Here is a 13,755-nt window from a genome sequence, read left to right as displayed (position 1 = left end):
TGCGCGCTCGCTTCTTCTGCAGCGCGTAGGTCGCCATATAGGCGCTCCTGTCCACCAAACAACTCTAATTATATGTACTCACTATGTCTACATTTAGCATATCTCAGAGGAAAAACCATACCAAAATTGTGCAGGCTACCAAACACACTCTATATGAACAAACATAGAGGCTTTGCGTTAAGGTGGTTTTGAAGAAATAGTGAGGAAGAAACTCAGAGTACACAAACAGTCTAATCTAAAAACTAGTGCAGAATGTAGATAACTGAGCCAAGAGATACAAAGAACTGCCACCATACATAACCATAGTAAATTGCTTCACGGTATTATTTCTTTCATTTCACAAGACAAACGCTTAAGTGATAGAATATTATGAACAAGAACCTAAAATACACCACTAATTACATCAAAATTGTCTAAGAGCGATACACAATTGGCAGGTAGTTGTCACAAGGATTCTGCAGTGCAACAATAGATAATGGTTGTTAGATAAGCTATTGTTAAATCATCTGCGACTACCGCTGCAATAGCAAGACTGGATGCAGCTTAGGTGTAATGGGAAGACATGATCTATAACATACCCTTTTCTCCGAGTGCTGCCTGTAGTTGTTTTTTGTGTTGACTGGTAGAAGAAAACAACGGAGTGAGTGGTGGGGAGGAAATTTCACTGCTCTCTCTGCTACTTCTGGCCTCAAGCAACTTATTGACTGTAATGAGGGGTGTTCTCTGGCTGTTTGAGGGTATGGAGAAACTGCGAGCCAAGGAAGCAGGTGGCCGCGGAAGCGGCGAGGCTGTCTGCGACGCTGTTGGTGAGGCACGGACAGGTGCCGTAGGAGCTTGGCGCTTTGATACCAAAGGACCGGAGTAGCCAACTAGACCACAAGGCCGGAGGGGATCAACATTGGCTGGAGGCCTAGGCAGCTCATGAAGCTCACTGATTTTGGGGGATTCTATTGAAGGTGGGAACATCTTGGGTGAAACTGGTGACGGCTGCCTAGCATGAACACACAACTTGGATATCATCGCATGAGGACGGCCTATGGATGACTTGGGATCAGGCTTGCTTGATCCTGCTTTGCTTGGAATCGGACCAGACCAGGACTCTCTCTTTAACTTCTTACTAAAGTCAGAGTTTGATGGCAGTTTAATGGGACCACTATGCATGGTGCACGCCTTGTAATCTTTCGCCGGTGGAGATGAATGCCACAAGTTGGCTGCAGCGCCATGTTTACTTTCGAAAAAATGCGCAGAATGATGTGACCTGTGAACAGCTGCTGGTCTGGGATAGTCATCATCCACTGGTGTTGGGAGTTTGTATGAGTGCCGGGCTGAAGATGGCTGGATTTGCCGAAGCCTCTCTGTTTGATCGACAAAATTATCAGCAAACATTGGAGCTGAATGTGTGATGATCTCAGGCTTCACTTGTGGAGCTACTGCTTCTGCCTTCAGTAGCTCCGCCTCTTCCTGCATATGAGCAGATAGGAATACTAAAAACTTCAGAGTATGTGCACAGAACGATCTTTAAACTGGTAGTAGTATAGGTCTGTTTGTCCAGGCTATAAATATGGACACGGCTTGGAAATTGCAATGTTTTACCAGTGAGCATTAGTAAGTGGAAGCTCACCTGCTTGATCTCTTTTATTGCCGTTGGAGAAGTCTTCAGGTCTCCTTTATCCAACTGTACACAGAAAGCAGATATATAAATTAAAGAGCTAGTACAAGATATTTATTTATACATATAACAAATAAATAATGTTGAAATATTATAATTAACGTGCGTGAAATATCACCAAGGTGAATATTATTCTAATCGTAGCAACAACGACATTATACGTTTGCACCATGCGGTTGGAGATTAACCTAACTCAAATGTTACAACTAGCTTACTTACACGTTGTGCTGCTTGTGCACCATGTGCGGTCAAATATTAATATCAGGAATATATTTGGTAAGTACAGTATGTAATAAAATGGAGCTCTAGACATGACGCAGCAACATTTTGGAAAAGTGTGAGGCGCATAGAAACCGGGTGACTTACATCCATTGAACCTCTCGAAGCGATAAAATCTTGGTCTCTATCATTTATTTCATAGTCGAAACTCAGTTCTCTGTCATCACTACAAGTCTCTTGGTAAGAGCTGGAGCCATCGTTGTCAGATTCATTATCCTCAAGGCCGGTCAATTGATAGTCAATGTGCTGTTTCTCAGCTATTGCTTTTACATGGGGTTCAAGTGCCTCAAGGCACTTGAGTCCTCTCCTGAAAAAAATTAGCTGAATGTCCAAGCAATGTGCCTAGTTAGGTTATGTGGCACTCGCTGTCAGGAACACAATGAACAGCTTTATGGAGAAAGGGTTAGCCCACCTGAGAAGCATGATGGCGAGCAGCCTGTGTTAAAAGACTATGGAATTGCCCCTGCTTCAGCGATTTCAAGCGAAATATGAACAACGCTGCATCCTCTTGGTACTCAACCAGTGAATCTTGCAGTTGTTCTGCGGAAGACGATTCGACTTTTGAATTCCTTGACTGTCCTTTTTGTCTGTAAGATGCCCTCATGACTTCGTACGCCTCCCTGTATGAAAAGATAACACATTAGAAAACGAGTCTCAATGATGAATGCAAATTAAGATCATGTTGGTTATGTTCAAACCTTTTCGTGTCGCATTGGTGCTTCATTTCCTGCATCAATGTGAAGAAAACAAAAGGTATACCATGTAAAAAAAATGATATAAACTAAGATGTATGTTCTGTATATGACAGATGTTTCCTATGAACAAATTGAGGATTTACGGTCTTGTAGAAGTTAACGAATATTAGTGGCAGTGTGGATAACACTTGAAATATTCAAATGAGAGTCTCGAATTCTGGAAAGGTTTTAGAGCAAATTTTAAATGCCAAACCTCTACGGTTTGTAGCTCCTTGAGAAGGGATTCCGACGGGGTTGTGATTGTATGAATGATATGTGTACGCTGATGAGAAAATTTTGAAGCATGTCAGCAGATTATAAGTTTTAACTGCATTAAATAAATCTAATGAATGTCAAATGCTCCTGCAAAAAGAAACATATTGTAGTAGGAAAAGACTTACATAGTTATCCAGAGACTTTGTTAGTTCAAATTGGGCTTTTCCAAGCATCATCAGCACTCTGCCTGCAGCATTTTGAACTAATATAAAGAAGGCGAAATGCTTAAAGAGAGCAGTAATTACACAAATAAACACCAACGTAATTTAGCTTACAAGATCAAAACTTGAAATCTTAAAATTAGAAAAACGAATGTACCTGAACTATGGAGTAGTGCAATCAATACATGAAAGATCATGCCTTAAAGAAATTAGAAGCTCACACGACATAACGACTCCCTATCCAATCAGGAATAACGACTGGCGAGATCTAGATTCACCCCACAAACCAACACTGGTCTTTCCTGCACACTTTATCCTCACTCGTGTGTAATGTGCACCGACCCCCTCCACCCTTGGAGGGGCCTCGGCCTTCAGTTCTCGCTGCATCCACCAGGAAAAGAAGATGCACCCAGCTATTTTGTGGGCTTGTTTTGCTATGCCCGCAGCTAGTACTATCTTTTTTTTCTTTTCCTGAACCTTGTTGTATGTCTGAACCTCCGGTTTCAGTTGTCGTTATATCGTGATTGGCTTTATCTATAAAGTGGAGCAAGATGCCTTTCCGGTAAAAGATAATGCTCCTTGTTGATATGAGCAGTATATCATTCCTTTTAAGCTAGGATGTCACATTGATGTGCTTTATCTTAGCTAAGTCAATCTGGGCCACGATGCCTCTGCATCAGTTGGTGGTCCTTGGCTTGAACAAGAAAGTCCATAAGTAGATTGATAAAGCCCATGAGGCTTCCTCCGGGTCGGCAGGACGTCCATTGCCACCTCAACTGGTTAAGGTTGTGTACTCCCCTCCACCTCGGATGCTTGGGTGTTCCATACCTTGGCAAAGTGAGCGATCAACCTCATCGACCCCCCCGCCCCTCAACCTTCAGCCGTCGCCACATCCACCAAGATGGTGGTTGGCAAAGAGGCATATGCCCTATTCTGGGAGGATCGTTGGCTAGACAGTCGCTCCACTTCAGAGATCAGTCTGAGCTTCTTCTACTGGTCTCAGGGCGCACTAGGAAGCGGCGGACCATCTGGGATACCATGAACGACTTGAGATGGATTTCGGACATTGGAGGGACCCTGAGTCCCCTGGCCTTATGGCAGTACGTCCAGATCTGGCGGATGGTGCAGACAATGTGTCTACCTCTTCGGGCGTCCTCCTATAGCATTGGACTTCAGACGCCCAGTTCATGTCCAAGAGCTGCTACGACACCCTTTTCCAGTGAGTGGTCAGTTCACTCATGGAGGCTTATCTAGAAGCTATGGGTTGTTCCGAGGGTCAATTTATTCATGTGGCTTGCCCTGCCAGGACTGTTGTTGGATCATTGAGTGCCTTGTGCGACGCCACCTACAATACACACTGAGTTGCGTGCTATGTGACCAGTCTGAGGAGACGATGACCCATCTCTCTCCTCTCTGGCTACTCCTTTTGGCACACGGTGTGACCTGAGGTGCTCTCCAGGATCTGATCGACGGCTCGCCACCCAACTGAGGGGGTGGGTTTCATGGACTTTGTTGCCATTCCATCCAAACCTCGGCTTGGAAGCGAGCGTCCTCTGCCATCATGCTTCTGGCTTGGTGCATCTAGAAGCATCAGAACACGATCATCGCTCAGCTCAGCTTAGATCGCCTCCTCGACATGATTAAGGCCGCGTTCGGCTCCTCTCCGCTCCCTCCACTCCGCTCCGGAGCGGACGAGCCTCTAGCTCATTTTTACGGAGCGGCCTAAACTGAGCTCCACAACCCCACGGAGTCGGAGCGGATGGGATGGATTCCGAACACGGCCTAAGTCAGAGGAAAATGGACGAGAGTGCTTGCGGCGTTGCCTCAGACAGAGGCAGTGCCTAGCATCTAATGCATCGTGATGTATTACTGGGTGTGCCCTTCTTAGGGCTTGTACAAATTCCTCTTTCTATAAATGCATCAAAACCCAAGGCTTATGTGTTTTCTCGAAAAATGATTTACTGTTATATTTTACACCATATATTGTGATAATCTGCCTAGAGGAGAACTCACCACTATCATCATCCTCATCATTTAGTGCATTTTTTGCAAGTAAGCAACTTCCCATTTCCTCCAAAGCCTCCGAAAACTCTGCATAATATACACAACCCATTAATGAAGGGTGGCATAGGCAAACAAGCTATCCATTTCTTAAGTTTTTCAGCAGTAAGTACCATATACGCTATTTGTTGTAGCGGCTGCGGCTGAAAGCAAGCCGTCATAACACTTCCTCATTTGTTCCACATCCTGCAGTGAAGTTCGGAACGTATTTCAGTATCACAAATTTGTAGCAGTGTTTAAAGGGGGCATTCACGTGATTTTTGAACAAAGGAATATAACCCGTAGAAATTGGTAATAAGTTTTTGATAATTTGTGTTGGTTGTGTGAATCAGATTGTTGCATGTACTCTGGAAGCCTTTGTCTTAAGCACCAAGTAGTGTCGCAGTTTCAGCGGTCATAATATCACTATTCAGCGAACAGAAGATATGGTTGGATCATATTAGTCTATTTTAGATGTGTCAGTGAACTACTCGAATGTTACATTTCAAGATATTCTACAGTGCTATCCATCATGTGAAAGAACAGTATGTAAGATACCTATGCCAGATAAGTGAACTGCTCGAATATTACCTTTCAGAGTGTTATTCAGTACTATCCCTCATAAGGATCAACAGAATTTAAGATTTCATACCTATATCAGATAAGTTGACTGCTCAAGGTTACATTTCAAGGTGTTATCCCTTACCATATCGAAGTAGAACATAATTTAAGATTTGTTTGTACATATATTCTAGAATTCAGAAAGCATAACTTCACTATAACGCTGTTTAACCCAAGCCACAAACAGAATCACTTAAAAGCTGCAACAGTAGAACATGATTACGTCATCTAAATCGTGCTCAAATAAGGTCACTATCCCAAGTCCAAACAGCTTATCCAGTCAAAGATAATGTCTATTCAGCGTCCTTGCAGCATCAACGACCCGCAAAGTATCCGAATTGGAATATCTCTCAAGAATAATGGCATGATGTGTTTTTGGTTGAATATAAGCTCCCATAGCTATGATAGAAAGAAACTTCGATGCTAAGTTATGGACCTTTATCCATCACATTACTTCCGGTCAAGATAATGCACTCTGTGTTGAAATTTTGAGTCAATATTACGTCTAACGGCTGGCATTTTCTAATGTAGCAACTTTCTCCGGTCGACGCTTCCATCCATAGACTTTGACCAGACAAAAAGGGCTTCTGCACAAATACCTAAAGGCAACTGCAGAGAAGTTGCATGTCTTTGTCATGGATTAGAGCCTAACAACTAAACTACCTACTGGAAGATAATTTTATGAAAAGAAATTCCTACTTGCATCAACGTGAGGCAATCTCAAACATTTTTTATCCTAAAGGTCACTCGTATAGATTATTTAATCTCTCAAATAGTGGAGAAACATTTGTATCATAGTGTTGATCATGATTCATGGATAGTACATGACAAATTCTCAGGAATAACCATATTTCAATTTTGCATGCGGATCACCTTCTATTGAAATAAAATCAAATGACGATTGGCTCCATCCCTCCAGGCTCATTGAGAAAATAAAAATACTATAGTTTGATGATAAGTAACAAATAGGAACAGCCCACTCTTCCTGGAAAAAGGCGCCTGAAGACCACAAATTTCCAGGCGAGATCCGATTTTGACGCCGATTTCACGTGGAACCACGGAAATAAACCCCAAAATCACGCAAAGGAAAAAGGGCGGATGAGGAGATGGAGCGGGCGGACCTGGGCAGCTTCCGCGAGCTCGTCGAGCTTGGTGGGCGGCGGAGGGTGCGCCTTCCGCTCCTTGGGGTAGTGGTGGCCGAAGCCCCGGAGCCTCCGCAATGGCGATTTCATCTCCGGCCGATGCCTCCGAGACGCCACGCTGTGCGCGGGGAATTGGTCCTTTTGCCCCTCTAAGATTAATCAGTCTCTGTATTGATCAAGAGGCTTTATATGTTTGTCTCTCGGGTCTGTCTCTTCTCTTTGGCGGTTGTGCAGGACCGGGGTAGGAAACTGACTCACGAGGAGTCTTGGCAGGCCGTTGTACAGGGCTCACGATTATATAAGCCAAATCTGAATACTAAATGGTAAATAAAATCCTTTAAAAAAGAATAGTAATAAAAACATGATACCCTGTAAATTTTGTTTCTCCTTTCTAAATTTCACACCTACTTGTCATATATGGTCCACGAGAGTCTCAGCACGAATCTCCCGGGAAATGCACGGGAAGGACGAGACACACGAGGTCAGCGCTATCCTCCTCGGTGTCGACCTACACACTTCGCCCCAAGCTCTAGGACATTGACTCCTCCCTCTCACCCGGACGATCGACTGCAACGCACCGGCGATTTTCACGACTATGAACCAACCTACATCAAACTTCACGAGATTGAAGCCGTGGATCACCGATATGATCTTGATACATACATACTATATATGTATATGTACATGCATAATTTTTTTCAGATTTTTTATGACGCAAAATACTATCCGGTGAAAAGTAGGTAAAGGGCTATGTGCTTTAAAATGTTATGAGACTACATTTTCATTAATATCTACTTGAACCGGACGCCACGCCGCTCTTCTCTTTTTATTTGCATGGTAATACGTGTCTCATTTATAAAATAAAGATCCAGTTACAAGGCACGTAAGCACCGACATTACAGTACTGAAAAGATAGGATAATCCTATGCATAATACCAGCGCCTGTTCCTCTCCTCCGACACCACCGAAGCGACCACCAAAGGAAAGGAAAACAGGTCACCTCTTCACCCGAGCTCGACGCGGCTCCATCGCTGATCATCAGCTTTACGGACCTCGAAAGCAGTTTGCCAGAAGCAAAACCATTGCCGTTGAAAGAATCAGACCGGGGCAACATGTCCCCGGACACGCCATCGAACTCTAGATCTGACACCCCCGCACGACAACGTCGTCGAAGGAGGAAACCAGAACTGTCAGCCACCAACCACAAATCCAGCACGGGATGCACCATCTTCCAGCTGTCACTAGCGCAAACAACCGTCTGCACGTACTCCTGGATGACAAAACCTCCCTGCTCCACCATGACGTCGGAGACAACGCCACAACAATGAGGACAGAGCAGAAGGAGAGACACACCTGATGAAGTCGCCGCCGCCGCCTCGCCAACATCACCCATGAACCCTAACACACGATGCCATCAACTCCGAGACGCCGCCATCAACGGCACCGCCGGTGTGGGAGTGAAGCTGAGGCAAATTTATTCGTCCGGGCCGCTCCCATCACCTCAACGGCGCACCATGACCTACAAATCCAAAACCTAACTACAGAACGGAGGAACGGGGTCCCCCCTTCCTCCCGCCGCCGGAGCAGCCGGAGGGAGAGGGGGCCAACGCCCTGGCCGGCTGAGATCGGAGGAAGAAAATCGCCTACCTAGTCGCCTGGCGTGGCGGCGGCTAGGGTAGGAAAACCGTGACCCGTGCCGGAAGTCCCCCCACGTTTGGTATACGCCGCTCTTCTCTGTGGAGCCTAGTTTTCCCGCGTATAATGTTGATCAACATTTGATCTTTGCTAAGCGTTCTTTGCAACTCAGGCTTATTAAGCTAGGCACTTTTCTATGGAAAATACACATGAGCTTTTGGGTGCTCCACACCCCTATATGAATATTAAACGTAAAAAATACCAAAAATTTCAAGAATAAATAAATCTGAATTTGGGGATATCAAACCTGGGTTCCCAATCTATCCCCGTGTGAAATTTCATGAAAAGTACCAGGAAACGTATATGTGGAGAAGAAAATACTGTCTAAACAAAAATCCATCCAAACAGCTTTTTTTCTATACATATCCTGATACTTTTTCATGAAATTTCACAAGAGTAGATCGGGAACCCAGGTTTGATATCCTGGAATCTCGGTTTTTTTTTTCAAGATTCTTTTATTTTTTTGAATTTAATGTTTGTATAGGGGTGTGGAGCACCCGGGTGCTACAAATCCACTTTCCTTTTCTATGGTTTAATATATTTATTTTTTCGTGAAATTTGGCGGAGAGGGTAGTAGAGGAGTAGCATTAGGAGCGTTGTTTGTGTTGTGATAGTATGAAACTTACACATTTCAAGATTTGGTGGCATGTATCACTACTACACACAGCGCAAAAACAAATTTACATATCCTAGGGGTCGGTGGAACTCATGTAACTGTTAAATGGACCTAAGAAGAAAGGAAACCTAAAACATAAGCTGGTAAAGTGGGGGCCATGGGCTTTTCTAACCAGAAGCAAGGAGAGCACTATATTTCTAAGAAGCTTAGATCTTTAGAGATGTTCCTCATGTTGTACTCACGTCGCTTGGATGTTTATATACCGTTTAGATTGCCTGAATTCACACAGAGTGTAAGGAAAAGAATTATGTGAACCATGTAAGAGTAACTCTAGCAGAGTCGTCGTATAGCCCCCATCACCATAATTTTGGAGGGCGCTCCGTATCGAGCCTGCGAGCCTCCATGTGACATCCTGACTTAATAGGAATGATAGACTACTCATATCAATAGAGCACACATTCTTTTCTGGGAGCCATTTGAAGAGAACCTCAAAGTTAAGCGTGCTTGGCTTGGAGCAATCTAAGGATGGGTGACCGACTGAAAAGTTGATCCCGAGTGCGCACAAGTGAGGACAAAGTGCACATAAAAGACTAGCATGGACTGTGAGGACAGTATAGATCCCAGGCGCAACGGCCTCGAGTTGGTGGGTCAACCAGTGGGTTTGGCGGAGGCATTACACTTGCTATCAGAGTCAACCCTCATGGTTACATGGGCGTGCGCATGACAGTGATGCACACTTGGGGCATATGTGAATGCTGGCATTGGTGCGCACAAATGTGTGCCAAAGAGGGAACGTTCCGGCTGGGCCGATGAAGGCCTCGGTTCCTTTGACGATGTACTTGTTCAAGCGCCGCTTCCGCATGACCGAATGGTTATTTCGTCGTATTGGCGGCGACAACCTTTCTTCCATCAACGAAGAAATGTTGCTGGTCTCCTGGGCTTTTCCCTTTCTAGAAGGTGCCCGCGACACTACTTGCATATGCTCTCCTACAAATTCATGGATGACACTCTTTGAATGCTAAGGACACAACCATGCTCCTAGCGATGCATGAAGCAAAAGGCCGGTCTAGGATGTTAGGGAGTATTGACTGTATGCACTAGAAGCGGAAGAATTGCCATGTGTCTTGGCACAGTCAATTCACTAGGTATTGCAAAGACCCAACCATAATTTTGGAAGTTATTGCCTTCAAAGATATATGAACATTGCATTGCTACTTTGGGTTACCTGAACCTCACAATGACATGAAATTCTTGCAGATACCTCTTATGTTTGCATGGCTAGTTGTTGCACTTCTCCACCTTGCAACTTTACGGTGAACGACCATCAATATGACCAAACTACTTTCTAGCATATGGCATCTATGCATCATAGTTAACATTTGTGAAGTCAATTTCTAAGCTAGAGAGCATGAAGCATAAGCATTTTGCCAAGGCGAAAGAAGTTCAAAGGAAAGGCGATGCGAGGGAATTTGAAGTGCTGCTAGCAAGGTTTGCAATTTGTTGGGAGCTTGTGTTGGAAATATGCCCTAGAGGCAATAATAAAATGGTTATTATTATATTTTCTTGTTCGTGATAATTGTCTACTCTTCATGCTATAATTGTATTGATCGGAAACCGTAATACATGTGTGAATACATAGACCACAACATGTCCCTAGTGAGCCTCTAGTTGACTAGCTCATTGATCAACAGATGGTCATGGTTTCCTGACTATGGACATTGGATGTCATTGATAACGGGATCACACCATTAGGAGAATGATGTGATGGACAAGACCCAATCGTAAGCATAGCACAAGATCGTGTAGTCCGTTTGCTAAAGCTTTTCTAATGTCAAGTATCATTTCCTTAGACCATGAGATTGTGTAACTCCCGGATACCTTAGGAGTGCTTTCGGTGTACCAAACGTCACAACGTAACTAGGTGACTATAAAGGTGCACTACAGGTATCTCCGAAAGTGTTTATTGGGTTGGCACGAATCGAGACTGGGATTTGTCACTCCGTATGATGGAGAGGTATCTCTGGGCCCACGCGGTAATGCATCATCATAATGAGCTCAATGTGACTAAGTAGTTAGTCACGGGATCATGCATTATGCAACGAGTAAAGTGAATTGTCAGTAACGAGATTGAACGAGGTATTGGGATACCGACGATCGAATCTCGGGCAAGTAACGTACCGATTGACAAAGGGAATTGTATACGGGATTGCTTGAATCCTTGACACCGTGGTTCATCCGATGAGATCATCGTGGAACATGTGGGAGCCAACATGGGTATCCAGATCTCGCTGTTGGTTATTGGCCGGAGAGATGTCTCGGTCATGTCTGCATGATTCCCGAACCCGTAGGGTCTACACAATTAAGGTTCGATGACGCTAGGGTATAGGGAAAGTTTGTATGTGGTTACCAAATGTTGTTCGGAGTCCCAAATGAGATCCCGGACATCACGAGGAGTTCTGGAATGGTCCGGAGGTGAAGATTTATATATGGGAAGTCATGATACGGTCACCGGAAGTATTCGGGGGTTTGCCGGTATTGTACCGGGACCACCGAAGGGGTTCCGGGGGTCCACCGGGAGGGTCCACCTGCCCCGGAGGGCCCTATGGGCTGTATGTGGAAGGGAACCAGCCCCTAAGTGGGTTGGGCACCATCCCCCCTAGGGCCCATGCGCCTAGGGTTGGGGGACCCTAAAGGGGGCGCCCCCCTTGGCTTGGGGGGCAAGCCCCCTCCCCTTGGCCGCGGCCCCCCTCTAGATGTCATCTAGAGGGGTCGGCCCCCTTCCCTCTTCACCCTATAAATAGAGGGGAGGAGGGAGGGCAGCAGCACCACATCCAAGGCGCAGCCCTTCCCCTTTCCAACACCTCTACTCCTCCGTTTGAGCTTGGCGAAGCCCTGCCAGAGAACCGTTGCTCCACCACCACCACGCCGTCGTGCTGCTGCTGGAGTTGTCTTCCCCAACCTCTCCCTCCTCCGTGCTGGACCAAGGTGCGGGAGACGTCACCGGGCTGCACGTGTGTTGAACACGGAGGCGCCGTTGTTCGGCGCTAAGATCGGAATCGACCGCAATCTGAATCGCTACGTGTACGACTCCTCCAACCGTGTTCTTGCAATGCTTCCATTTCACGATCTTCAAGGGTATGAAGATGCACTCCCCTCTCTCTCGTTTCTAGTCTCTCCATAGATTGATCTTGGTGATGCGTAGAAATTTTTTAATTTCTGCAACGATCCCCAACAGTGGCATAATGAGCTAGGTCTATGCGTAGTTTCTATGCACGAGTAGAACACAAGTTGTTGTGGGCGTCAATTTTGTCAATTTACTTGCCATTACTAGTCTCATATTGATTTGGCAGCATCGTGGGATGAAGCGGCCCGGACTGACCTTACACGTACGCTTACGTGAGACAGGTTCCACCGACTGACATGCACTAGTTGCATAAGGTGCCTAGCGGGTGTCTGTCTCTCCCACTTTAGTCGGATCAGATTCGATGAAAAGGGTCCTTGTGAAGGGTAAATAGCAATTGGCATATCACGTTGTGGTTTTGGCGTAGGTAAGAAACGTTCTTGCTAGAAACCTATAGCAGCCACGTAAAAAAAACTTGCAACAACAATTAGAGGAGGTCTAACTTGTTTTTGCAGCATATGCTGTGTGATGTGATATGGCCAAAAGGATGTGATGAATGCTATATGTGATGTATGAGATTGATCATGTTCTTGTAATAGGAATCATGACTTGCATGTCGATGAGTATGACAACCAGCAGGAGCCATAGGAGTTGTCTTAATTTATTGTATGACATGTGTGTCATTGAATAACGTGATGTAATTACTTTACTTTATTGCTAAACCGTTAGCCATAGTAGTAGAGGTAATAGTTGGCGAGACAACTTCATGAAGACACGATTGGAGATCATGATGATGGAGATCATGGTGTCATGCCGGTGACGATGATGATCGTGGCGCCCCGAAGATGGAGATCAAAAGGAGCAAAATCATATTGGCCATATCATGTCACTATTTGATTGCATGAGATGTTTATCATGTTTTTTCATCTTATTTGCTTAGAACGACGGTAGCATAAATAAGATGATCCATCATAAAATTTCAAGAAAGTGTTCCCCCTAATTGTGCACCATTGCGAAGGTTCGTTGTTTCGAAGCACCACATGATGATCGGGTGTGATAGATTCTAACGTTCGCATACAACAGGTGTAAGCCAGATTTACACATGCAAAACACTTAGGTTGACTTGACGAGCCTAGCATGTACAGACATGGCCTCGGAACACAAGAGACCGAAAGGTCGAACATGAGTCGTATAGTAGATACGATCAACATGAAGATGTTCACCGATGATGACTAGTCCGTCTCACGTGATGATCGGACACGACCTAGTTAACTCGGATCATGTTTCACTTAGATGACTAGAGGGATGTCTATCTGAGTGGGAGTTCATTAAATAATTTGATTATATGAACTTAATTATCATGAACTTAGTCTAAAATCTTTGCAATATGTCTTGTAGATC

The 13,755-nt window shown here is 44.8% G+C and overlaps 1 protein-coding gene across 1 annotated transcript; it reads right to left on the bottom strand.

Annotated features, from left to right (window-relative positions):
- Window positions 1-275: 275 nt before the first annotated feature.
- LOC119277557 (uncharacterized protein At2g33490-like) lies at window positions 276-7,170 on the bottom strand. The gene is made up of 11 exons (XM_037558835.1): window positions 6,902-7,170; window positions 5,294-5,366; window positions 5,133-5,210; window positions 3,084-3,145; window positions 2,897-2,965; window positions 2,647-2,675; window positions 2,361-2,568; window positions 2,036-2,269; window positions 1,622-1,675; window positions 579-1,461; window positions 276-455 (listed from the first exon to the last, which is right to left on the bottom strand). Exons 1-11 carry the CDS (start codon window positions 7,010-7,012, stop codon window positions 445-447), a joined length of 1,812 nt encoding a protein of 603 aa, XP_037414732.1. The 5' UTR covers window positions 7,013-7,170; the 3' UTR covers window positions 276-444.
- Window positions 7,171-13,755: the final 6,585 nt, after the last annotated feature.

The sequence above is a fragment of the Triticum dicoccoides genome, chromosome 3B, assembly GCF_002162155.2.
Source record: "Triticum dicoccoides isolate Atlit2015 ecotype Zavitan chromosome 3B, WEW_v2.0, whole genome shotgun sequence".
NCBI classification, from domain to species: Eukaryota; Viridiplantae; Streptophyta; class Magnoliopsida; order Poales; family Poaceae; genus Triticum; species Triticum dicoccoides.
Note: the sequence above shows the minus strand (reverse complement) of the source record. Positions and strands in the feature narration are given on the sequence as shown.

Bases quoted from the DNA above. Each gene is read 5' to 3' on its own strand.
- LOC119277557 (XM_037558835.1), bottom strand. From the start codon at position 7,012: ATGAAATCGCCATTGCGGAGGCTCCGGGGCTTCGGCCACCACTACCCC. The intron at 3,146-5,132 runs GTGAGTTCTCCT...AAAATGCTGCAG, and splicing joins TGATGAGGATGATGATAGTG to GCAGAGTGCTGATGATGCTT. The intron at 1,462-1,621 runs GTGAGCTTCCAC...GCTCATATGCAG, and splicing joins CAATAAAAGAGATCAAGCAG to GAAGAGGCGGAGCTACTGAA.